Genomic DNA, 27,504 nt, shown 5'->3' on the forward strand with positions numbered 1-27,504 from the left:
GAGAAAACAAGATATTTATCATGCAAGGAAAGATAACACTAATCAAAAGTGCCTTGTCAAATCTCCCTACTTATTTCATGTTATTGAAGCAGCTCCAATGTCAATGTGAGAAAAATAGAGGAAATACAAAAATCTTTTCTAGCAGGACAAGGGGATAAAAAGAAGTTTCATGTAGTCAAACCATGGTGGATAGAGGGTATTGAAAGGCTGGCTGTTCCAAGTCTAATGAACTAGAAGCTTCTCAGGAAATGGTTATGAAGGTTTGGGAAGGAAGGAGCCTTACAGCAGAAGCAACTAGTAGATAAATACAATCCTTGTAACAGCAGTTGGGACAAAGAAAGTTTCTTGCTTATTAGGTTTACATGTTGAAAGGGATTACAAAATGCGGAAAGGCCATGGAAACCTTATCTGAGCCTCACATATTTCAGCAATGGTTCTCCATTATCCCAAATTTTGAAGACTTTGATAGCTGCTTTTTAATTTGAGCTCCCTTCTTGATCTTGTGGATAATACTGTCTAGACACTTTCTTCTTTTTGGGTATTTTCTCAATACATATTTATTTTTTGTATTCTTTACTTAGTATTATTGTTCAAAGTTTATTTTTCTTTTGATAAAGCAATTATTTGGTAGCCAATAAATAAATAGAGGGCAAGCTCGACAACTAGAGGAAAAAGTCAATAACACACAGAGTTCAGAACCAATTACCCACCAAAGCATCCTTTAAATCTCCAGCTGCAAAATAAATAGGTTGAGCTACGTGGCAATAGCCCATAAGCCGAGGAACTGTTGGGATAATATCTCTATGATTGACAATTCTCCAGCTATCTTTAACTTTCTGCAAGTAGCAGTTCTAAGAGATTGGTAAGGATAAACCAGACTGAAGATAAATGGCTGACATGAAGATAATTGCACTCAAATTCGAATTACACAGAATCATAATAATAAATCGATAGTAAATTGCTTCAAAGTTCAAATGTATAATGCATCTATAATAAATTGATATGTGCATCATTTGGAAGTAGAATCAATATAGGGTTTTTCTTAATATTTCTTATTTTTTCTATTATAGGGCTACTGTGGTTATTTTTCTTAGTGTTAGTGGGGTCAGGCCAGGAATTTATGTTGATCTAGTTATAGTGAATTATGTCTTAAGTTTTTATGGTCATAAGTAGAAAAGGAGTTAATATATCATCTTCAGATTGAAAATTACCAATGGCAATTCCATAATTTTTCTGATTCTATTCTATTAAAGAGTTGGCCAACCCATAAGAACCTTAAAATATGTTTTCGAATACACATTTATATCAATGGCAATCCCTAGTTCTCTCTCTTCTCTCTACTTTCTCTCTTCTAGTTTGTTATCCTCCTGCAAGTCTGAAGTCTTCCAGCATTCCAGAAACTTTATCTTCATTTATAGTACATCACTTAACCTGAATCACCCATTCCTATATCCCAAGTAAACTCCTCGCTCTTTTTTTCCAAAAAAAGGTAAAACAAACTCTTCACTCTTGTTAGAGTTGGTCAAGTAAGGGTAGATTAGTCTTTTCATTATGTTTTAAGTTATGTGATGATGTGGCAATTCTGTTTTAACTTTTTTATTTCACTTGTCCCATACTTAAGTAGGGGCATATTTGATCTTGTACTCTAATTATATTATAATAGAGATTATGGTCAACTAGTACGGTTAATCTCTCTAGTCCGACAGCTTCTTCTTCTTCTTTTTCTTCTTCTTCTCTCTCTCTCTCTTTCTCAGAACAGGACTAGTCTGAACCATTACAACAACTCCTTACCATTTTTTTGAAAAAAAAATGTAACTTCTCTATTTTTATTAATTTCTTTGAATTCCACATATGCCCAAAGAGAGAGAATCTCTCTCTGAAACATCTCACTCTACACTGGGTAAAAACCACCTCTTATCAGTTTTACCCCTTTAGGGGGTGTTTGTCAATGTGAATTGTTTTTCTTGTTGCACATTTCAAAAGCAAATCAAAACCATCTGGTTTAACAACCAGTTCGGTCTTAATACATAAGCACAGAAAACATGTTCTTGGTCATATGTGTTTTTGTTTCCAAAACTGAAACCCAAAACATTTTTCTGAATTGCTGGTTTAAAGAACATGTTTTCATCTGGATAGTTAATAATCACATTTCATAAATCATATAATATCTTATTAAAAATTTGTTTTGTTTACCATTATTTTGATGGTTTCAAAAACATGAATTGTTTTTTGAGACAAATCATCTTCTTTCGGCTTCTCAAAACAGAAAAACAGTTCAAGAACATGTTTTTTGTTTTTTTTTACTGATGTGGCGGTTTCAGAAACAAATTAAAAAAAAAAAACAAAAAAAAACCATGTCATAGAACACCCCCTTAGTTTTTCATTTTAAACATACCTACAAAACCTTTTTAAGAGATTCGTTCCCAACCATAAGATTTTTTTTTGAGTGCAACAGTTCTGAATTTTATTGAAATGAAAAATTGAAGAGTACAAAATGTTTATCTACATCCCCTTCAAGGTTGCTAGCCTTGGTTAACCACCTATTCTGAATTCATTATACTCACCCCAAGAGCATCTGATTTCTTAATTCCCCTTCTTTTACCAAATTATCAGCCAACCCATTAGTGCAATGTTGTACCCAAGTAGCAAAGGCTGTTAACTCTGGTTACCTTAATGCATGCCTGTACTTTCAAGGACCCTCCTTATTTTCCTTCAGCCACCCAACTACAACACAAATCTCCTTCAATTATGAGATTTCCATAAGTCAGCACTCTTGCCCATCTTAATTCTTCTAATACCACCCAAGTAGCAAAGCCCTAGTTGAGTTTCCAATTAAAACTGTCCCAGAGTATAGAGTTAATATGTTTCCTTCCCAATTTCAAAACATTCCCCCCACTCCAGCAGGGCCTGGATTTTCAAGACTGCAGCCAACCAAGTTAACCTCTGTGTTGTAATTCTATTAGTTTGTGCCACAAGGGCACTCTTGTAATTTTATGTTTTTATTTCTGCTTTTGAACCCCTCAAACTTTCCTCTCTTCTCAGTTCTCTGTACTCTCTACCCTTCTCTTCTCCTTCTTCTACCTTGATTTCTCTTGCTTAATACTTCATAAATGCTTTAGGTGGTGAGCTCCATCTAACTAACACATCACCTCTAGCCAAGGACATTACCTCCTTCCAATTTCTTAGGATATCTTCAGTTGTAAATGGCTTAAATTTTTCCAAGGTCTTGACCCAATGTGCCACCTTGATAGATATGTTTTCAATGGTATCTTCAATGCCCACCTTATCTTTGAATATTCTTACGTTTTTTTTCCTCCTAAACACACCAATTCACCGCAGCTCTCATGCATCTCCACATAATCTTGCCTCTATTTCTTGTTTGGAAGAAGAACGAAGAACCAAACAAGCTGCTAAAGTCACTGGGAGGAGACCACTTGCATCCGAAAAGAACAAAAAGAATCCCCATATAGCAGACTATAGCAGACACATAATTAGAAGAGATTAGTACACCATTTTCTTTGCACAGGAATACACACAAGGAGAGATACACAAGTAAGCTTCCTCCTTTGAAGGTTGCCACAGGTATTGATCTTATTATGGAAGACCTCTGTTGGAATAATGTTAGAATAACTTAGTTGCAGTTGTTAGGGCCTGTTTGTCCAAATTAAAGTGTTTTTTATTTCGTTTTTTATTTCTGTTATGTCTGTTATTGTACTCAGGGGCACAAGGGTCTTTTCCCTTGTTATTTTCTGTCACCCTATATATATTAAAAAAACACTGGCGCCGCCAGTACTGTTGCATTGCAAACCCTCTCTTTTCTCCTCTCTTCTCTTCTCTTCTCTTCTCTTCTCTCCTCTTCCACCTATCTCTGGCCGGCTACACTGTCAAGATGGTATCAGAGCAAGAATACTGATTAAAAGAGAGCAGACCAATCAACCCTACTGTCAAGAGAAGATCGATCAACCAAAGAATAGGTCGAACAGACTAGCAGAAAGGAAATCTGATTCTGGACTACAGAATAGCTACGACTGGTATAGTTCTCCCTCTAATTTTCTCCTCTTTACTCTCCTTGATCATGGGCCGAGTGAAAACCCTATGAATCTGGGGCGGCTGAATGCTATCGAACCTGTGTAACCCTAGTTGTCTTGGATCATGTGATCCTGTTGGTGTGTTAAGACACCTGTAGGTCAATGCTGACCTGTCTTCTCAATGGTTTGAGTTGACCATAAGCAAGAAGGATCTCTCCTGCTGATTAGTGGCTGTTAGCCATTCTAGAATTCTGATAGGCAGATCTGAAACTGCCGAATATTACCTCAGTTTTGTCCAGAATTTGGTACGGTTTGTGCGCAATCTGGTTGGTAAATCATAGTGTGTGGGTGTGAACTGAGTGGAGCATTGCTTGTGGAGTAAGGAGGGGTCCTAAATCCGGTGTGTGGGACTGAGTAACTGCTTGACCATGTCGACTGAGAATTCTGCTACTTCAGAAATCTCAGGAAGCCACAATGGAGTGAGTGGGGGAATGGATATGAGCTTTCCCATGGCTGTCATTCCCTTTGATGGTCTGAATTACCTTGAGTGGTCTAGGGGGATAAAACTCTACATCATTGCTAGGGGGCGAATAGGATACATCAATGGGAGAGTAAAGGAACCGAAATATAGAAGTGCTGAGCATGATAGGAGGGACCAAGAGAACAGTATGGTGATGTCTTGGCTCTTGGTTTCAATGCTGCCACAAGTAAGGAAGACCTTTATGTGGGCTGAAACTGCTTGTGAGATATGGGGACAAGCGAAGTCCACTTATTCAGAACAGAGACACTATGCCAAGATATATCAACTACAAGCTGAATCTTCTACTTGCAAGCAGGGGGAGAGGAGTCTCTCGATGTACTATTCTGATTTGACATCAATATGGAAAGAACTTGATCACTATCAGAACGTGAATTGGAAGTGTGATGAAGATGCAAAAGCCTATAAGTCACTTGTATCACAGCAACGCGTGTTTGCCTTTCTCCTAGGGCTGAATCAGTCATATGAGTCCATCAGGGTACAGATCTTGGGTAGTAAAGACTTGCCATCAGTTTAGGAGGTGTATGCCTTGGTGCAGTCAGAAGAAAGCAGAAGAAGTGTGATGAATGGTGTAGAAAGGGAGTCAGTTGCCCTAGCAGTCCGGGGAAATTCAGATACAAATGTCGGAGGTGGTTTTAAAAGGGGTGACACTCAGAAAAAAACAGAAGATAAAAGCAAGCTTTGGTGCACTCACTGCCAGAAGACACGACACACTAAAGATACATGCTGGGATCTCCATGGAAAACCTAAATGGGCACAGGATTTGGGCAAGAAGTCAACACCAGATCAGGGCAAGAAACTAGGCCAGCAGAATCAAAGAAGGTATAACTCAGCTAATCTGGCATCGACAGAGACTAGTCCTTCCGTAACTCAGGAGAGACATCCCGGTTCTGACCCTAAGGAAGATATTATCAATTCCTTCCGTGAACATTTGGAATTGTATGGTAGGACTCTCCGCCAGGTGGATTCTGGACCTACTCCTACCTCATTTGCGTTTACATCAGGTAATGCCACAACCTTCCATGTGTCATCTCATACTACTGTTCACCTTGGATTATTGACTCCGGAACCTCAAATCACATGATCGGTAAGACAAATTTGTTCCAGACATATAACCTTCTCTCTGGGAGAGATAAGGTAAGACTGGCTGATGGTTCTTTTTCTACCATAGCTGGCCGAGGCACCATATCTCTCCCACTTGGCCTAACTCTTCCAAATGTCCTGCATGTTCCGAAATTACCTATTAATTTGTTGTCCATCAGTAGTATTGCTCACTCTTTGAACTGCTCAGTCACCTTTTTTCCGTCTTCATGTGTGTTTCAGGATTTGACTTCGGGGAAGACGATTGGTAGAGGAAGCATGGTGGATGGTCTCTACGTGTTGGAGAATAATGCTGGTCTAGTGGCGATTGAGTCCACAAGTTCGTCGAGTGAGAGTCAGGCCTATATATGGCATAGTCGTTTAGGTCATCTTTCTTTTGAGTCGTTAAAAGTTATGTTCCCAAAGTTGTCTGAGTCCTTGTCAGAAAGTCAGTTACAGTGTCAAACTTGTCAGTTGAATAAGCATTGTAGAAGCTCTTTACCTTTAAGAAATAAAAGATATGAATTTCCCTTTCATACTGTTTATTCTAATGTTTGGGGCCCTGTTACCCTAACTACTGCGGCTGGCTATAAGTATTTTGTTACGCTGATTGATGATTATTCTCGATACATTTGGGTTTATCCTATGCGATCTCGAGATGAAGTGCCACAAATTGTGAAAGATTTCCAACGCATGGTGTTCACTCAGTTCCATACGGAAATTCAAATTTTCCAGTCGGACAATGCAAAGGAATATTTCCATAGTGATCTCACAAAGTTCTTTAATTCGAGAGGGTCGTGTGCCAGGACACTGAAAGAATGATAGGATCCATCTAATGGACGCCATAAAGGTTGCGGAATGGGTGGGCGAATTTCAAAAATTTTCCTACCTTCTTCCAACTGGGAATCATATTCCCTAAATTTAGAATACAATATTCAAGGATCCTACTTGAACCATAACCAAACCAGATCTGTACCAAAAGACAAATGGGAGGAATATACCTGATCCGGAGAAGCACTATCTCCCAAAGTTGGTGTTCACGCCCAAAGAATGCTCCAAGATCCGTTCCTGCTGAAGATGACACAGCTGTGGATGGAACAGAACCAGCAGGGTGCGTCCTACACACTGGATCCTTCACAAAAATCCTCTGGAAGTACTAAACACTGAATCTTTTTCAGTCTTACTTGCAAGACTGATGTCAAGAACAGATTTCTTGACTTTCTTTTTCTGCAAAGATCTAATCTTGCAAAAACAGATGGCGGCGACAGGAGAACTCCAAAGGCGAAAAAGCTGAACTGCTTCTTCTTTCTTTTTCTGGAGTATGAGATCTTATCTCAATTCGCAGGAACCTTTATTGCGATTTTTCTTGGTTCGAAATCTGTTGTATTTCTCCCCTTTTTTTTTTGTTAGGGTTTCTCCTCCTTTCTTCTTGATTAAGAAACCTCCTAATAAAGAATTATCCCAATCCAAATCAGTATTTGGATAGGGGATAATCTCAATCCTATTTGCAGATAAAGTTAGCTTACTCCTGATCTTATCAGGAGGTTACCAGATTCAAATCTAATTTGAATTTGGTCTCCAAGAGTGGATAAGGCTAAAGACCCAATCCTTTTATTAACATTAATCTCAGATTCGCCCCAAGGATGGGTGATCATATCAGCCCACCTCGAAATGGGCTTCTGGCCCATTAAGTGTTCAGTGTCTAATTACTTTCCAATGTTAGACAGTTTTGTATGCCCTTAGCTTCAATCTGATTTGATGTACTTTTGTTATTTAGTGGAAATAAATAAAGTGCTTGTTTGATTCATGTTGTTTGGTTTAATTCTGTGTAAAACCCTAAAACTGGACATTTATAGAGACTCATGTTAGTTTTAAATGTTCACAACCGTTGGATAAGTCTGGGGAGATTTATCCTGCCAAGGCTGATACTGGTGTGCCACCAAGTGTTGGGATGGCCTATCTCAGCCATCAGAGTAGGACCCGAGGCATATGCAGTATGGGATTACTTGAATCCTTGAACCGGACCAGATTTCCAGTATTGCCCTGGACCTTGGAGATAGATGGGCAAAACTGGAAAGTTACACCTGACCCCTAGACTCGATTATGACATTTCACTAGGTGTTGGATCAGGCTGCCTTTGATATGCCAATCAGTGAGATCCTTGGCGGGGATCAAAACCTGGGTATGTTGGGGCAGTTTGAAAATTCATCTGAGTGGGTGATCATAGTGACAGAATCAGCCACTTTGTCGGACAAAGGGTAATGATCGGGAATGCACTCTCTCTGATGGAAACCAAATTGCCGGCAGTTGATTTCAATCGTTGGAATTTTGTTTTGCAAAATTGATATATTTATATAAATATGTACGGTTTCGAATTGTTTGCAAATGGTTGTAATTCCCAGGATCCATGTGAGAGGAGAGTGCGGCACTGTTCCTTGCAGCCGAGGGAGAGGTCCTCTCTTGTCGGGCAGTGCTTGATCATTAAGGGCTGAGAGGTTAAGTGTAAGACCATTGAGGATAATACCTGATGGGCTAATCTTGCACCTGCCCACAGTCCCTGGGTTTTTATAAGATGGCTTGGCCCAGGGACCACTTAATGTAAGTGTTGGGCCCATAGGGTCCATATGATGGACTCAAGGGGTTCATTGAGTTTTTCAGTGAATTCAGCTGGGCCTTGTATTAGAGGCTGGGCCGAACCCATGTGGCTGGTGTGTAGATCAATGCTTGGGTCCCACGCCATACAAAGAAGCCCAACTGGGCAGCAGATTGGAAAGTAATTAGACACTGAACACTTAATGGGCCAAAAGCCCATTTCGAGGTGGGCTGATATGATCACCCATCCATGGGGCGAATTTGAGATTAAAGTTAGTAAAAGGATTGGGCCTTTAGCCTTATCCACTCTTAGAGACCAAATTCAAATTAGATTTGAATCTGGTAACCTCCTGATAAGATCAGGAGTAATCTAACTCTATCTGCAGAAAAGGATTAAGATTATCCCCTATCCAAATACTGATTTGGATTGGGATAACTCCTAAAAAGGAGGTTTCTTAATCAAGAAGAAAGGAGGAGATTTCGAACCACCTTGAAGAGGTATAGGATATCTCCTGCGATTTCAGATCAGATCTGATTCATACTCTCCAGAAAAACAGAAAAAGCAGTTCAGCCTTTTTCGTTTTGGAAATCTCCTCCTGCCGCCGCCATCTGCCATTGCAAGATTAGATCTTTGCAGAAAAGAAAGTCAAGAAATCTGTTCTTGACATCAGTCTTGCAAGAAAGACTGAAAAAGATTCAGTGTTTAGTACTTCCAGAGGATTCTTGAGAAGGATCCAGTGTGTAGGACGCACCCTGCTGGTTCTGTTCCATTCACAGCTGTGTCATCTTCAGCAGGAACGGATCTTGGAGCATTCTTTGGGCGTGAACACCAACTTTGGGAGATACTGCTTCTCCGGATCAGGTATATTCCTCCCAGTTATCTTTTCGTACAGATCTGGTTTGATTATGGTTCAAGTAGGATCCTTGAATATTGTATTCTGAATTTAGGGAATATGATTCCCAGTTGGGAGAAGGTAGGAAATTTTTGAAATTCGCCCACCCATTCCGCAACCTTTATGGCGTCCATTAGATGGATCCTACCATTCTTTCAGTGGTATCAGAGCCACAGGTTCGAATCTTGAACCAAAAGAAAACCAGATCTGACCCTGCGCAGATGGATAGAAGGTGTTCTTTCAGGATTTGTGCAGATTGTTTTTTTTATTTCAAGAAACTGTTTCTTGTTAAGGGCGATTGATCTGAAATTAATTTTATTAAATTCAAAATTTATTTAGAATTGTTCTTTATTTATTTTGATTTAATGGACTGTTCGAACCTGGAGATCACAGTGCAGATTTGGCGCAGATAGTCTGCGCACCCTTTTTCTTTCTATTTATTTATATTCAGTTTGTAAATAATTTTTTTTTATTTTAGACTGAATGTATAGGATTTGATCAAGAATGTAATTAATAGAAATAGGATTTCTGTTATTTTTTCTTGATTAAAGAAGAAGGAAGAAGAAGGCGGCGCTGGAGATTTGCAGTTGGAGAAATCGCTTTCTGCGATTTGCAGTTTGTGAAACTGCAACCCATGTGATTAACCTTTGTTTTGCAGGTGGTGCGAACAGTCCATAGTTTGATTTGTGATTGTTTGAAATCAAAATTATTAATTTCAGATCTTTCATGAATTAATTCTTGAATTGAAAATCAGTTTTGGATCCTCTCGGACTAGATTGGACCAAAACTGTTTGGACCGAATCTGGGATTCGATAGGGACTGTTTTTCAGTCTGCATTTCTCACACTTGTTGTTCCAAATCTAATGTTCAATTACAAAAATTAAGTCGGCCCACCTGTAAAGCCCAGTTTTAAAGGGTTAAAACTGCAAAAGGCCCATTACTGTGAGATAAGCTGTATGGGCCAAACTGCTATCTGCGATTCAGCCCATACACCTAGTAGTCATTAATTGTTAATGACTTAGTTTTTAAATGGGCTATTCAATGGGCTTTACAGCAGTTAATTGATTGGATCAATTCCTCCTTTACATGTGATGTTTGGATGTTTGATGTGCTGCGACCATGGGCCATAAGTACTTGGCCCATGAAGACTCGTTAGTGGCTCTTGCGCACACCATGGCTGAATGCACATCATTGCCATGGTGTCCTTCAAGGTCATTGGATGACCCCTCTTTGTTTGGTGGGCCCCACAACCCTGAAAAGGGATGCGTACGGAACCCCTAGCCGATTAAGGCCCACCAGAAATCTGACTTTATGAAAGTCAGTGGGAGCCACTCTGGTTTGACCTAAATTAAAACTAGGGTGTAATTTTGTTCCCTCCAGCAAATATGAATGCATGTGATAGGGAGACCCATATGATGGACTCTCTAAAGGCCTTCCGTCATTAGCACAATGATGGGTCCTTCAGTAATGAGGAAACGCACCATAAAATTGGGCTATCCATTTGCTGTTGGATCTATTAGAGTGTTTCATAAGATGATAGGGGCGTCATAGACCGATGTGGGAGGGGCTTCACCAGAAAATGGGAACTCTCTCACGGTACCTTGGCGTAACCTGAATATGATGGGTAAGCACTCACTGGACAGAAAGGTTTACCTGAAAACGGCTCTGAACCTTGTCTGACAGAGGCCAAAGGGAAACTCAATTGATGAGTGGATATGATCCGTCACAGAAAGGTGGTGAGGTTATGCAGCTGAAACAGTTGGCTTCACGCACCCCATGTGATTTCCCACATTTCCAGAGACATTTCGTCGTCTCCGTCACTGAGAAAGGAGGGAAATCTCAGAGATGAACAAATGGGAATGGAACATAGATTAAAAGCCATATCTATGTAGGTAACATGAATCAAACTAAGGTTGTGGACTAATGATTTTGCTATTTTATCAGAAAATGGCAAACGGTCAATTTGCAAAGCTTCTAGACGATAACAAGCTAAAGGGCCCAAACTATGCCGACTGGTACAGAAATCTTATGCTGGTCCTAACTTCCGAAAAGTTAGACAAGGTGGTGAAAAATCCTGCACCGGAACGTCCGGGTGATAGGGCTTCTGAGGCCCGTAGGAGGGACTACCAAGAGTGGGAGGATAAGAACTCCCTAGCCCGCTGCTTTGTCGTTGCCTCATTAGACAACTCAATACAGAGGCAGTTCGATCAGATCGAACTAGCCAAGGACATATTGAACAGTCTAAGAACAATGTATGAAGAGCAGAACCGTTCTACTCGACAGAAGGTCCTGAAATTGTTCATGACCGCGCAGATGACCAAAGGGCAGAAAGTTCATGATCATTGTCTTCGGATGATGGGTTACATTAACGAACTTGAAGCTCTTGGATCCGGGCTAGATCTTGGCACGCAAGTGGATGCCATCCTCAATTCTTTGCCCTCTTCCTTCAATGCGTTCACAATGAACTACAATATGAATAAGCTGAATGTCAGCGTCCAGGAACTCAGCAATATGTTGCAGAGAGCCGAGGATCTACTCAAGAAGGATGAGCCTGTGGTTATGCTTGCTGAAGCTAACAAATCGGGCAAGAAAAAGAGAAAGGCAAAGAAGCCTCAGAAGAAGGCTACCAATCCTAAGAAGCAGAAGAAGAACAAGGCATCTGATGTCTGTCACTTCTGCAAGCAGACCGGCCACTGGAAGAGGAATTGTCCTGCCTACCTGGAATCTAAGAAAGGTAACATCGAAACTTGTGTCATAGAAACTAACTTGTTAGTTACTTCTGTGTCCTGGTGTGTTGACTCCGGGGCTTCAACTCATGCGTGTAACTCACTGCAGGGGTTCAAAGTTAGCAGAAGGTTGAGTGAAGGTGAAGTGACATTATTCTTGGGAACAACTGCAAGTGTTGCTGCAGCGGCAATAGGAACCGTAGAATTAGTTTTTAAAGAAGGAATGCTTGTACTTAAAGATTGTCTTTATGTACAGAACTTGAGAAGAAATTTAATTTCTGTTTCAAAACTGTGTGCTGATGGATATACTGTTTATTTTAGTAATGTGATTACTGTTAAACGGAATAATAAATTCATCGCATGCGGGGAACAAGAGAACGGTCTCTATGTTCTACATCCTTCTCTGGAAACTAACTTAACCGAAACTACGTCGGTCGAAAATCCCAAGAAAAGGAATCGTGATACAGTAAGTCCCACGTGCCTCTGGCATTACCGACTTGACCATATCGGTATTGACCGAATCACAAGGTTGGTAAAGGATGGTCCTTTGGATTTTCTAACTGTAGAAAATCTTCCCACTTGTGAACCTTGCCGTCAAGGTAAGATGTCTAAGCGGCCATTTGACGGTAAGCCTGAAAGATCTAAAGGCACACTTGACCTAATACATACTGATGTATGTGGTCCCCCGAGTGTTAGGACACAGAATCAACACGTGTACTTCACCTTTACAGATGATTTTTCACGATATGGTTACGTGTACCTAATGAGACATAAGTCTGAATCATTTGAAAAGTTCAAAGAGTTCAGACAGGAAGTCGAGAAACAGTTAGGGAGAGAAATTAAGGCCCTTCGATCAGATCGAGGTGGCGAGTATCTCGCTGACGAATTCAGGGACGACTTAAAGGCCAATGGGATAGTGTCACAATTAGCTCCTCCTGCTACACCTCAACTCAATGGTGTTTCAGAGAGGAGGAATAGGACCTTGTTAGACATGGTCCGGTCACTTCTCGTACGCTCACAATTACCCACATCCTTTTGGGGATGCGCATTAGAGACTGCTATTTACGTGCTAAATCGGGTTCCAACCAAATCAGTTCCTAAAACTCCATATGAACTTTGGACCGGAAGGAAGCCAAGTGTAAGACACTTGAAGATTTGGGGTTGTCCTGCACACGTTAAAAGAACAAGTGCGGACAAGTTGGAATCTAAAACCAGTCGTTGCCTGTTTATAGGCTACCCAAAGGATTCGGTGGGTTATCTATTCTATGACCCGAGTGAGCAGAAAGTGTTCTGCAGTCGAAATGCCCAGTTCTTAGAATCCGATTACATCCTGGACACCCATCGTCAGGAAATAGTTCTTGATGAGGAAAGCTCAGGAGCAGTGGGAGATGTCCCACAAATTCCAGGTAATGACCAACCTAGAAGAACCACCCGGGTATCCAAGCCACCAGTCCGATATGGTTATGACCAGGATAGTTACCTGGTGGAAACCTTGACTAGTGAAGAGGATCCCGTGACTTACGCGGAAGCTATGTTAGACATAGACTCCCAGAAGTGGGTGGAGGCCATGAGAGCTGAAATGGACTCAATGGAGACCAATGGAGTCTGGACTCTAGTGGATCCGCCCCCCGGGGTAAAAGCAATTGGTTGCAAATGGATCTACAAGAGGAAGAAGGGCCCCGATGGCAGGATTGAGACCTTTAAAGCTCGCTTGGTGGCGAAAGGGTATACTCAGAAAGAAGGCATCGACTATAAGGAAACCTTTTCGCCCGTGGCCATGCTTAAATCCATTAGGATCCTGCTAGCTGTAGCAGCGTACCATGACTATGAGATTTGGCAAATGGATGTCAAAACCGCGTTCCTGAATGGAGATCTTAGTGAAGATATCTACATGCAGCAGCCGCAAGGCTTCATTGCTGCTGGTCAGGAACATATGGTATGTAAACTTAATAGATCCATATATGGACTTAAGCAGGCTTCTAGGAGTTGGAACATCCGTTTTGATTCTGCAGTCAAAACGTTTGACTTTGAGCAGAATCCGGATGAGCCCTGTGTTTACAGGAAGTCCAGTGGGGATAAGATCACCTTTTTGGTGTTGTACGTGGACGATATCCTACTCATTGGGAATGATGTAGGAATGTTGACTTCGGTCAAGGTATGGCTATCACAGCAGTTCTCCATGAAAGATCTTGGAGAAGCTTCATACATACTGGGTCTTCGACTCTATATAGATAGATCGAAGCGGATAATTGGATTATCCCAGGCTGCTTATATTGACAAATTTGTCAAGAGGTACAGCATGGAGAACTCCAAGAAAGGAAACGTTCCTTTCAGGCACGGAATCACTCTCTCCAAGAAGATGTCTCCCAAGACTTCTGAGGAGATTGAGAGCATGAGAGACATTCCCTATGCCTCAGCCGTAGGGAGCATCATGTATGCCATGCTGTGCACTCGCCCTGACATTGCTCAGGCGGTGAGTGTGGTAAGCAGATTCCAGGCAAACCTAGGGCAGGAGCATTGGACTGCTGTGAAGAACATACTCAAATACCTTCGAAGGACAAAAGAGTTTTGTCTGGTATTCGATGGTAGTTCACTGCAAGTTCTAGGGTATACCGATGCCGATTTCCAGTCGGATCCAGATGATAGAAAGTCTACATCTGGGTATGTTTTCACGATAGGATCGTGTGCTGTTTGCTGGAAAAACAGCAAACAGGGGTCCACTGCAGACTCCACAACCGAGGCCGAGTACATTGCCGCAAGTGAAGCTGCCAAGGAAGCCGTGTGGACGAAAAAGTTCATACACGAATTGGGAGCGATTCCATCCAGCACATCTCCCATCCCGTTGTTGTGTGACAACAATGGAGCGATCGCCCAGGCTAAAGAGCCTCGGGCTCACTCGAAGTCGAAGCACATCGAGAGAAAGTACCATGTACTGCGGGAGATCGTTGGTAGAGGGGACGTCCTGATTCAGAAGGTAGCATCAGCGGATAATGTGGCAGACCCATTGACTAAGCCACTGACACAGAAGGTGTTTGAGAAACACGTGGAAAGTATGGGACTCCGGCTTGTACAAGATTGGGCCTAAGTGCAAGTGGGAGCTGTTAGACAGTTTTGTATGCCCTTAGCTTCAATCTGATTTGATGTACTTTTGTTATTTAGTGGAAATAAATAAATTGCTTGTTTGATTCATGTTGTTTGGTTTAATTCTGTGTAAAACCCTAAAACTGGACATTTATAGAGACTCATGTTAGTTTTAAATGTTCACAGCCGTTGGATAAGTCTGGGGAGATTTATCCTGCCAAGGCTGATACTAGTGTGCCACCAAGTGTTGGGATGGCCTGTCTCAGCCATCAGGGTAAGACCCGAGGCATATGCAGTATGGGATTACTTGAATCCTTGAACAGGAACAGATTTCCAGTATTGCCCTGGACCTTGGAGATAGATGGGCAAAACTGGAAAGTTACACCTGACCCCTAGACTCGATTATGACATTTCACTAGGTGTTGGATCAGGCTGCCTTTGATATGCCAATCAGTGAGATCCTTGGCGGGGATCAAAACCTGGGTATGTTGGGGCAGTTTGAAAATTCATCTGAGTGGGTGATCATAGTGACAGAATCAGCCACTTTGTCGGACAAAGGGTAATGATCGGGAATGCACTCTCTCTGATGGAAACCAAACTGCCGACAGTTGATTTCAATCGTTGGAATTTTGTTTTGCAAAATTAATATATTTATATAGATATGTACGGTTTCGAATTGTTTGCAAATGGTTTTAATTCCCGGGATCCATGTGAGAGGAGAGTGCGGCACTGTTCCTTGCAGCCGAGGGAGAGGTCCTCTCTTGTCGGGCAGTGCTTGATCATTAAGGGCTGAGAGGTTAAGTGTAAGACCATTGAGGATAATACCTGATGGGCTAATCTTGCACCTGCCCACAGTCCCTGGGTTTTTATAAGATGGCTTGGCCCAGGGACCACTTAATGTAAGTGTTGGGCCCATAGGGTCCATATGATGGACTCAAGGGGTTCATTGAGTTTTTCAGTGAATTCAGCTGGAACTTGTATTAGAGGCTGGGCCGAACCCATGTGGCTGGTGTGTAGATCAATGCTTGGGTCCCACGCCATACAAAGAAGCCCAACTGGGCAGCAGATTGGAAAGTAATTAGACACTGAACACTTAATGGGCCAAAAGCCCATTTCGAGGTGGGCTGATATGATCACCCATCCATGGGGCGAATTTGAGATTAAAGTTAGTAAAAGGATTGGGCCTTTAGCCTTATCCACTCTTAGAGACCAAATTCAAATTAGATTTGAATCTGGTAACCTCTTGATAAGATCAGGAGTAAGCTAACTCTATCTGCAGAAAAGGATTAAGATTATCCCCTATCCAAATACTGATTTGGATTGGGATAACTCCTAACAAGGAGGTTTCTTAATCAAGAAGAAAGGAGGAGATTTCGAACCACCTTGAAGAGGTATAGGATATCTCCTGCGATTTCAGATCAGATCTGATTCATACTCTCCAGAAAAACAGAAAAAGTAGTTCAGCCTTTTTCGTTTTGGAAATCTCCTCCTGCCGCCGCCATCTGCCATTGCAAGAATAGATCTTTGCAGAAAAGAAAGTCAAGAAATCTGTTCTTGACATCAGTCTTGCAAGAAAGACTGAAAAAGATTCAGTGTTTAGGACTTCCAGAGGATTCTTGAGAAGGATCCAGTGTGTAGGACGCACCCTGCCGGTTCTGTTCCATTCACAGCTGTGTCATATTCAGCAGGAACGGATCTTGGAGCATTCGTTGGGCGTGAACACCAACTTTGGGAGATACTGCTTCTCCGGATCAGGTATATTCCTCCCAGTTATCTTTTAGTACAGATCTGGTTTGATTATGGTTCAAATAGGATCCTTGAATATTGTATTCTGAATTTAGGGAATATGATTCCCAGTTGGGAGAAGGTAGGAAATTTTTGAAATTCGCCCACCCATTCCGCAACCTTTATGGCGTCCATTAGATGGATCCTACCATTCTTTCAACCAATCTGCTGCCCAGTTGGGCTTCTTTGTATGGCGTGGGACCGAAGCATTGATCTACACACCAGCCACATGGGTTCGGCCCAGCCTTTAATACAAGGCCCAGCCAAATTCACTGAAAAACTCAATGAACCCCTTGAGTCCATCATATGGACCCTATGGGCCCAACACTTACATTAAATGGTCCCTGGGCCAAGCCATCTTCTAAAAACCCAGGGACTGTGGGCAGGTGCAAGATTAGCCCATCAGGTATTATCCTCAATGGTCTTACACTTAACCTCTCAGCCCTTAATGATCAAGCACTGCCCGACAAGAGAGGACCTCTCCCTCGGCTGCAAGGAACAGTGCCGCACTCTCCTCTCACATGGATCCTGGGAATTAAAACCATTTGCAAACAATTTGAAACCGTACATATATATATAAATATATTAATTTTGCAAAACAAAATTCCAACGAATGAAATCAACTGCCGGTAGTTTGGTTTCCATCAGAGAGAGTGCATTCCCGATCATTACCCTTTGTCCGACAAAGTGGCTGATTCTGTCACTATGATCACCCACTTAGATGAATTCTCAAACTGCCCCAACATACCCAGGTTTTGATCCCCGCTAAGGATCTCACTGATTGGCATATCAAAGGCAGCCTGATCCAACACCTAGTGAAATGTCATAATCGAGTCTAGGGGTCAGGTGTAACTTTCAAGTTTTGCCCATCTATCTCCAAGGTCCAGGACAATACTGGAAATCTGGTCCGGTTCAAGGATTCACGTAATCCCACACTGCATGTGCCTCGGGTCTTACCCTGGTGGCTGAGACAGGCCATCCCAACACTTGGTGGCACACCAGTATCAGCCTTGGCAGGATAAATCTCCCCAGACTTATCCAACGGCTGTGAACATTTAAAACTAACACGAGTCTCTATAAATGTCCAGTTTTAGGGTTTTACACAGAATTAAACCAAACAACATGAATCAAACATGCACTTTATTTATTTCCACTAAATAACAAAAGTACATCAAATCAGATTGAAGCTAAGGGCATACAAAAACTGTCTAACAGACACCCCAACAAAATGGTGTGGCTGAACGAAAAAATCGTCATCTACTCGAAGTTGCTCGTGGCTTGCTGATTCATATGAATGTGCCAAAACAGTTCTGGATGGATACAGTATTGTGTGCGACATATATCATCAATCGCATGCTTTCTCGGCTACTAGAGTATAAGGCCCCACATCAGCTCCTGTTCCCTACAGCCCCGCTGTCCACCATTCCGATGCGCGTTTTTGGGTGTCGTTGTTTTGTCCACAACCACTCACCTAATCGTGGTAAACTTGACCCTCGGGCTATTCCTTGTGTTTTTCTTGGTTACCCCTCATCTCAAAAGGGGTATTGTTGCTATGATCCCATTGCCCGCAAGTACTATGTTTCATTGATGTCTCATTCTTTGAGAGTCAACCGTTCTTCTCGGTTTCTCCTCAGGGGTAGAGTAGGGTTGAGGAGAAATAGGCGACGACTCAAATTCAACTACCTCCTTTACCCGATCCTCCTCCGTTCCGGGTTTTCCATCGTCGTCGTAAGAGCCAGCAGAGTTCAAGAGCCGTGGAGCCGGACACTATGCAACCAACATCATCGAATTCACCCGAGGCAGATCCGTCTCATCAGCCATGTACACTTGCTCCCATTGCTCCTTTAAAAGTTGATTCACATGTCCCCAATGATCTTAATATTCCTATTAAAGTGTTTTTTATTTCGTTTTTTATTTCTGTTATGTCTGTTATTGTACTCAGGGGCACAAGGGTCTTTTCCCTTGTTATTTTCTATCGCCCTATATATATTAAAAAAACATTGGTCAATCAAAAAACCAAAATTAGGTCGTGAGCTCAGGTCACTATAAGACAAGCCTAAGATTACTAGGCAGCATGCTAAACGATTAGACAAGAAATTAAAAATCATTAGCTCTAATAGCTCCACTCATCTTTCCCCAATGTAAAGAGTCTAAAGCCTAACTAACAAGAGCAGTTTCAAGCAAGAGCTTATGAAATTACTAAAATTCCTACCATCAGAATCTTTTCCGAAGATTTTTCATTTTTGTTGGTTCAAGTTTTCATTGTTCTCTTGATATTTTAAACACTTGAAAATATCTTACCAGTTCTTGTTCTTGACTATTATATATGACTTCAATAACACAACCTCAAGTAAAGTTAAGAGAGGCTCTATGATATTGTGTAACAGTAATTGTTGAATTAGCAATGGAAGGTTTATATTAGAACTAGCAATCTGGCATGGCAATGCATAAGAGATGGGGTTTGGAGAAGAAAGGAAAATGCATGTTCAAAGAATATGAAGAATACCTTAAAGATGGAAAGGAAAAGAAATAAAGAAATTTAAAAGTGATTTAAACGGAAGAGTAGAAGAACCAAATAAAAGGTCTATGTCTGCGTATGCGTGTGAGACAACGCAGAGAGAGAGAGAGAGAGAGAGAGAGAGGGAATAGAATAAAAATTCAAAAGGGTTTAGAAGTGTAGAGAAGATGGGCCGAATCGCCCATAGGTTGTTTATTCTTCTTGTTATTTTGGACCCATCTTGTCAATATTAAGTTATTTTTAAGTTCTTTGTAAATTCTTGCCCAACTAAGGGCCTCCTTGTAATTACTCAAATATATCTAATAAAACAGTGTTAGAGGGCTGAGATAGAGACTGTTCGAAAACTCTTCTCAGATCTCTCATTGCCGAAACACACAAGTCTCCTCTCCACTCTTCAGTTTCAACATGGTATCTGAGCATATCTGAACTTGAGCGACCTAGGTCTGGAGGCTTAGTCACGTACTGCCTAATTCTTGGAGGTCATTGGACGAGCCCAAGACTAGAATCTCTTGGAGAAGGGGTTCGGTGACAAGGAAGAATCAGAGAAGAAGAAGAAGAAAAGGGAAGGGGAACAACTCGGTTCTGTTTTTGAAGCTCGATTGTGTTTAGACTGTTGAAGCTCGAATTGTAAGTTGTGCTTAGTTTTCTGGTTCTGTTTTGCATTACCTTCGACTATGTTTGGACTGTTGAAGTGTCCGAAAATCCTAGCTGTTTTGTACTACCTTCAACTGCATTAAATCTGGTTTAACCCAGAAATTTCTGGGCTGTTTTTTCTCTTCTTCTTGGACTGTTAAAACCTGCCGAAACATCCTTGTAACAAAGCTGTGTATTGTTACTCTTGTTCGGTTGTTTTAGAGGGCTGTACGAACTGTTTTTGGGGTCTTTTCTCTTCCTTGACAGTGGGGTTGTCTCTATTGCCCACACTGTGTTTGTGAAAAGGCCTATTCAGCAATACCGATTGGTACTTACTCTTCTTGGCTGAGTGTACAACCTTGAAAAGGTACTTCGGTTGTGTGCACAGTGCCTAGGAGTTTCTGATTACTTCTTGAAGCCTGAACTCAGTGTGTTGCCTCCTTGTGGTCGGCTGAACTCAGCGTGTTGTCGCCTTCTGGTCGGTTGAACTTAGTTATTGCTTGTTCTTATCCAGCATACTTGTAGAAGTCATCTGAAATCATATTTGGAGTGTTTACATGATGTACTCCTCAGAGTTTGAAAACAAAAGTGGTGTTGAATATGGACTGGGTCAGGGGACTCCAAGTGATTCCTTATTGACAGTGACCACAGTTAAACTAGAGGGAATTAATTATCTGGCATGGTCACAATCAGTAAATAATCATGTTTGCAGTAGAGGAAAGTGGGGGTTCATTTCTGGGAGTAAGAAGGCTCCCCCAGAAAATGATCCATCCTACGAGAAGTGGATACAAGAAAATTACACTGTCATTGGGTGGCTTGTGAACTCAATGCAGCCACAAATCAGTCAACACTACCTATGGGCCAAGGCTACGGATTCCTTGTACCTCCCTTCTGCCCTTCATGTACCTAAATTGAATACAAATTTGTTGTCTGTGAGCAGTTTAACCAAGTCACTAAACTGTTGTGTAACATTTTTTCCTTCCAACTGTGTTTTTCAGGATCTGAAGTCTCAGAAGGTGATTGGGAGTGGCCATGAGGCGAACGGAATATACCTGCTTGATACTCCGGGACAATGCACTGATCATCTTGGGAATGTTTCTCTTGGATCTGTCTCTTCAGAGTCTGTTAGTCAGATTATGTTGTGTCATTGTCGTTTTGGTCATCTGTCTTTTTTGGCTTTGAGTCATCTATTCCCTAAACTGTTTAAGGGAATTAGTCTGCCCAGTCTTCATTGTGAGTCTTGTGAATTGTCAAAGCACTGTAGAAGCAAGTATCCTTTGAGAAATAAAAGATCTTCTGTTCCTTTTAATATTGTGCATTCTGATGTGTGGGGGCCTTACCACTTACCCTCCATGGGTGGCTACAAATATTTTATCTTGTTTATTGATGACTTTACACGATTCACTTGGATATTCCTGATGAAATCCCATGATGAAGTTCCAAGGCTTGTAAAACAATTCCATGAATTTGTTCTAAACCAATTTGATACCAGGATTAAAATCTTCAAATCGGACAATGCAAAAGAATACTTTGAGAAAAACCTATCCTGCTATCTTTCTGACATGAGGGTTATTCATCAAAGCTCATGTGCTAGGACCCCAGAACAGAATGGGGTTGCTGAGAGGAAAAACAGGCATATTGTTGAGGTTGCAAAAAATATCTTATTTGCCTTACATGTTCCTACAAGGTTTTGGGGTGATGCTGTACTTACTGCTACCTATCTTATAAACCGCATGCCATCCAGGGTTTTGGGGCTTAAGTCTCCCTTCACTCTTCTACATCCGGACAAAGACCTTTTTCCTGTTCCTATTCGTGTCTTTGGCTGCACCTGTTATGAATATGCTCCAAGTGTCCAAAGGCATAAATTTGAACCCAAAGCCCAAAAGTGTATCTTCCTTGGTTATTCCCCCAAACAGAAGGGTTATTGCTGTTTTGATCCAAAGTCTGGCAATCGGTATGTCTCAATGGATGTCACCTTTGATGAGTCTTCCCCTTTTTATGGTTCCTCTCCAGAAGGACATTGTCCACAGGGGGAGAATTTGACACAGGTGTTTGCTCTTCCTCTTCCTGTCCCTGTTGAGTCCCTTTATGTGTCTGCCTCTCCCTCAAATGAATCAAGGTTGGATCAGTCGTTCCATTCTCCTTGTCCCAGTACCCTACCTCCTCGTCCTGCCCTCAATCCCAAGGTGTATCAAAGGAAAAGATCCAGAAATGTGCAGGTTGTTTCTCCTACAACACATGAGCCTCCTACACTTCCAGTCACAGAAGAGACAACAGGTACTGGTTCAGCACCTTCGGATTCATCCTTCCCTGACCTTGATATTCCCATTGCTGTTAGAAAAGGAAAACGGAAGTGCACTGCACACTGCATTTCCAAGCAACTTTCTTACAGTTTGCTTTCACCTTCATATTTTGCCTATCTCTCTTCTGTTGCTTCTCATCCTATTCCCAGGTTTGTGTCAGAAACTCTTAAAATTCCAGAATGGAGGGATGCTATGAAATCTGAAATAGATGCCCTACACAAGAATGACACATGGGAAGTGGTGGATTTGCCTGAAGGAAGGATCCTGTTGGTTGCAAGTGGGTCTTTACTATCAAATACAGAGCTGATGGCACCATTGAAAGGTATAAGGCCAGGCTGGTTGCAAAAGGCTATACACAAACATATGGGATTGATTATTTAGAGACTTTTGCACCTGTTGCCAAGATGACATCTGTGAGGGTTCTTCTATCTTTCGCTGCTCACTTTGACTGGCCCCTTTATCAATTGGATGTGAAGAATGCATTTCTGAATGGTGAATTACATGAGGAGGTTTACATGTCTCTTCCTCCAGGGATGTATGGAACTGATATAAAAGGTAAGGTATGCAGGCTGAAGAAATCTCTTTATGGACTAAAACAGTCCCCTAGAGCATGGTTTGAGAGATTTAGAACAGCACTTGTTAACTTTGGTTATGTGCAGACACAGTCCGATCATACTCTTTTTGTGAAGAGGAGTGGACCTCTGGCAGTATACCTCATTGTGTATGTAGATGATATTGTAGTGACAAGTAATGATGCCTCAGGAATTCAAGATCTAAAATCTTTTCTCATACAGAGTTTGAGATTAAAGATTTAGGGGAATTGAGATACTTTCTTGGCATAGAAGTGGCTCGATCCAAGGATGGGATTCTTATCTCCCAAAGAAAGTATGTTCTTGACTTGCTCTCTGAAACTGGAAAGATGGGTGCTAGACCAGCTGCTACTCCTATTGATATGAGTCATAAACTCTCAGCCTCAGAAGGGACATTGTAAGAAGACAAAGGAATCTTTCAGAGACTTCTTGGGAAACTTTTGTATCTATGCATGACTCGGCCAGATATTGCATATGCAGTCAGTTGCATTAGCCAATTCATGCATGCTCCTCGAGACACTCATTTGGCAGCTGCAGAGAGAATCCTATGTTTTTTGAAGGGCTCCCCAGGAAAGGGTATTCTGTTTGCCAAGCATGGTCATATGAAACTTGAAGCTTACACCAATGCTGACTGGGCCGGGAACATTGATGACAGAAGATCTACCTCTGGGTATTGCAGCTTAGTAGCTGGTAATGTTGTTTCTTGGAGAAGCAAGAAACAATCGGTTGTTGCTCGGTCTTCTGTTGAATCTGAATACAGGGCCATGGCACATGGGGTTTCTGAATTATTATGGCTAAAATCTTTGATGGAAGAACTTGGAGTTGAATATGACAAGCCAATGATGTTGTACTGTGATAATCAGGCTGCCATCAACATTGCTCACAACCCAGTGCAACATGATAGAACCAAGCATATTGAAGTTGATCGACACTTCATTAGGGAAAGGGTCTCTTCGGGTGAAGTGTGTCTTCCTTTCATCACATTTGAAGGACAGTTGGCAGATTTTCTTACCAAAGGCATTCCCAAGGCAAAACTTCAACATGATACCAGCAAGCTTGGCATGATTGACATCTATGCTCAGCTTGAGGGGGAGTGTAGAGAAGATGGGCCGAATGGCCCATAGGTTGTTTATTCTTCTTGTTATTTTGGGCCCATCCTGTCAATATTAAGTTATTTTTAAGTTCTTTGTAAGTTCTTGCCCAACTAAGGGCCTCCTTGTAATTAGTCAAATATATCTAATAAAACAGTGTTAGAGGGCTGAGATAGAGACTATTCGAAAACTCTTCTCAGAACTCTCATTGCCGAAACACACGTCTCCTCTCCTCTCTTCAGTTTCAACAAGGAATAAAAAGTTTGTCAAATTCCCCCTTCTATATTTAGGCAACAAATGATTTCTGCAGCATATTCTATATATCTTCTGACTGATAATAACACTTTAACACGAGGAATTCGAGCAAAGAGATAGAACAATAAAACAGTAAAAAAAATCCTTTTAACACATAATAATAATAATAATGTCAAGTGCACTCTAGCTTCAATTCATAAAAATCCTTGAATTGACTGAAGTGTTGACACATTTCAATTCATAAATATTTATTTATATGTTAAAATGAAACTTAAAATTTGTATATTTAATATAAAATAATATACATTTATATATATAATCACTAAAATTATCAAAAAAAAGTGCACTCCAGCTTCCTCTTGAAGCATCAAGCATAGTTGCCAAGGTGACGCTTAGGCGACAAGGCGCTCTTGGAGGCTCGCCTCGCTTAGTCACCAAGCAGTTTTGCATACTATCTAATAAAATACTTTTATATTGTTATTTTTTGAGATTATAATTATAAAATATACATTATTAAAGAAAAAAAATCATTTTTTGGGTTTATAAACTAATTTCTTTATATTATTTTCTTATTTGTTAGGGTTTAATCAACACAAACATTGCTAACTGCTGTAGTGAACCCTCAATGACTTCAAAATCTGAACCAACAAGTAAGGGAAGAACTTAAAATTTTGTCTAATCAACACATTTCTTCTTCCACATCTTCTTCTTCCACCTTGGATATGTGATTTTTATTTAAAAAAAAATACATCGCCTAGGCAACTAGGCAACAAGGCACCCCATGTCGCCTAGCCTCACCTTGGTGCCTTGAAAACGAAGGCATCAAGGAGTAATAAAGTGCACTTTGCACACATCTAAGAATGGATAAAAAACATAAAGTTCAGACAATTTTCCAAACAAATAATCATTTGCAGTTGGATTGCATAAAAAGTATTCTAGTTTATCTAATCAAGGCTGCCAACATGGGTGAGAAAGAAAGCCCTGCCATATGCATCATCTTAGTAATACAACTTGTGAAGTATGAGTGCATTTATCAATTACCTCATTATAAACTTCTGCAAATCTTCTGTTCCCAACTCTAGGAGATCCAAAGTTATACATAGTAACAGAAACTGCTCCACGCCTAATACAGTCCAAAGAAACATAAAACTTTATTGACACCCTAAGAAAAATATAAACCATATGTATGGCCATTGCTTTCTAATTTCCATGATAAATCATAAAATTGTGTTATGCAACACGAACATACTTATTACATAAGCATATCAACAATAGGATTTTGGTTAAGTTATATAAGAAATATGTAATTGAGAATTTAGATTAACATTATCCATCCAATTGTATGACCACCTGATTCTTGTCTAAGAACTGAATCTTCAATCAGCATATGATAGGATCATCTATTAAGGTGCACAAACACTTCATTAGAGAATGAGAATCTTCTCAAGAATCATGTTTACCATTCTTGAAAAACAAATGCCAACAGAAAATGCTCTAACAAAGGGAATCCTGAAGTCAAAGCTAGAACCTTAGCAAAGTTGAGCATGACATCTATGCTCTAATTGACAGGGAGCATATATATAATAAACAACTCTACTCAGTTTTGTCTTTCGATACATGCAAATGACAATCTGTCCTCTTGCCCTCTTAAAGATTTGGCCTCTCAAGGAAAAAAATAGTCATTGCGGTGGGTTTCAGTTTCTTTAAGGGAATTCTGTGTTGTGGATTTATTTTCTCTGATTGTAACTCTTCTTTCAAACGTGATATCTTATTACCTGATCTTTTAATCTGCCATTCTGCTCTATCCAGAAGCATGTCCATTGACTATAACAATTGAAATATTATTTGAAAAAAAAATGGAAAGATTTTTATTAAGATAGGAGAGAGCACAGATGGGATGAAATTATAATCAAATATCTGATATATATCTATCAGCAAATAGCCAGCATGAAAAACTTATAATAACCAGCCATAGGAAAAAATAGTTGAATCATATCTTTACTTGATCACTGAGAATGCATATACTGTATGCAGTAATAAATAGATAAAACTCACTTTGCTAGTTGACTTGATGAAAGCTCAAGAGCAAGGAGGGTAGCTAATGCACCACCTAAACTATGACCAGTTACAAAGATATGCCATTTGGACACCACTTCTGAATCATCATCCCTGCCATCATACATATTTATTTGAGAATCATCAACAAAATAAATTGGTACATTTCAGGATTTGAAAAGACACTGATTTTGATACCAGTTTCTGATGCAACATTTACAAATCAAACAAATTTTTATATGCTTTTATTTTGTTAGAATTTTAAACAAAGACATTGATTATGTTCTGCTTTCATATTTAGAGTATTTTATTAGTAGTAAATACATTAATACTTTAAATGAACAACTTTTAGACATAATATATTATGCAAAAATGTTATAACCAGTACTGGACGCCTACTTGATTCTATAACATGCATCAGGCTTCAGATAGAAAAAAAAAAAAAAAAAAAAGCAAACAAACAAGTTGAAATTTTAGGGAGCAAAATAAGAAGAATATGAAAGAAGACCACCAAGTTCGGAATAAAAAATTCAACAAATTTGTAATATGAAAATGAAGAGATTCTATATTGAATAGTAGAAACAATTTAAAAGAAAAATAAAAGAAAAACCCAACTCAGATAGTCTAACTTGAATGCCAACTACCTTCTTTCAGTACTACAAACTTTAGTGGCTTTGTAGACTGTAGTGTAGTGGGGTTTGGCATGAGGTATTTCCCTCTTGGGATTTTCAGTTATTCATAAAAATAAAGTAAAACCCTACCAAAAATATTTTACTGAATGCCTCTAAACTCTGTAGGAACATTTAAAATTGAAACAAAAGCCTCCAATGCCCAAACAAGTTGAGGAAAGGCACTCTTCTTGAAAGATACACTTGTTATGGTTAATCATTGCCATCTCCTTGGAATCTGTGTTCAAGAGATCAATCCATAATGGATAACTTGATATTCTTTCACATTCCTGTTGAAGGCTTATAAGTATTTCTGAAGATTTGTCAATTCCTTCCATTCCAAATTCCTCATAAGGTCTCAAAAGGTGTAATCCTCCATAAGATTGCTTCCTTTTAATTTGAGGAGAATTGATGACATGACCATCATTGAAGGTGTTTGTGGACAAAGACCGGTGTGTTAAGTTTTCTAATACAATAGTAAGTATGAACAACTAGAAAAAAAAAATCCTAAACAAGCAACAAACTCATTGAAGAACTAAATATATATGAATCCTCTTACTATAAACATTTAATATCAAAGTAGGTGTAAAAGAACTTTTAATGGTATCAATGTAGCGAAAGGGTACACTCAGAAAGAAGGAGTCGATTATGAGGAAACCTTTTCGCCT

The 27,504-nt window shown here is 40.4% G+C and overlaps 1 protein-coding gene across 10 annotated transcripts in view; it reads right to left on the bottom strand.

Moving 5' to 3' along the window:
• LOC148878611 (putative triglyceride lipase) overlaps window positions 1-27,504 on the bottom strand; it is a 198,070-nt gene that overhangs the window by 84,990 nt on the left and 85,576 nt on the right. For all 10 annotated transcript variants that reach the window (XM_088957316.1, XM_088957290.1, XM_088957305.1 and 7 more), the window contains 3 exons: window positions 26,169-26,282; window positions 25,155-25,236; window positions 711-836 (listed from right to left, as the gene is read on the bottom strand). In XM_088957316.1, coding sequence (XP_088813442.1) covers window positions 711-836; window positions 25,155-25,236; window positions 26,169-26,282 — 322 coding nt within the window. The remainder of the gene's footprint in view (window positions 1-710; window positions 837-25,154; window positions 25,237-26,168; window positions 26,283-27,504) is intronic.

Source organism: Nelumbo lutea, chromosome 1, assembly GCF_056320005.1.
Source record: "Nelumbo lutea isolate HS-2025 chromosome 1, American lotus-T2T, whole genome shotgun sequence".
Taxonomy (NCBI): domain Eukaryota; kingdom Viridiplantae; phylum Streptophyta; class Magnoliopsida; order Proteales; family Nelumbonaceae; genus Nelumbo; species Nelumbo lutea.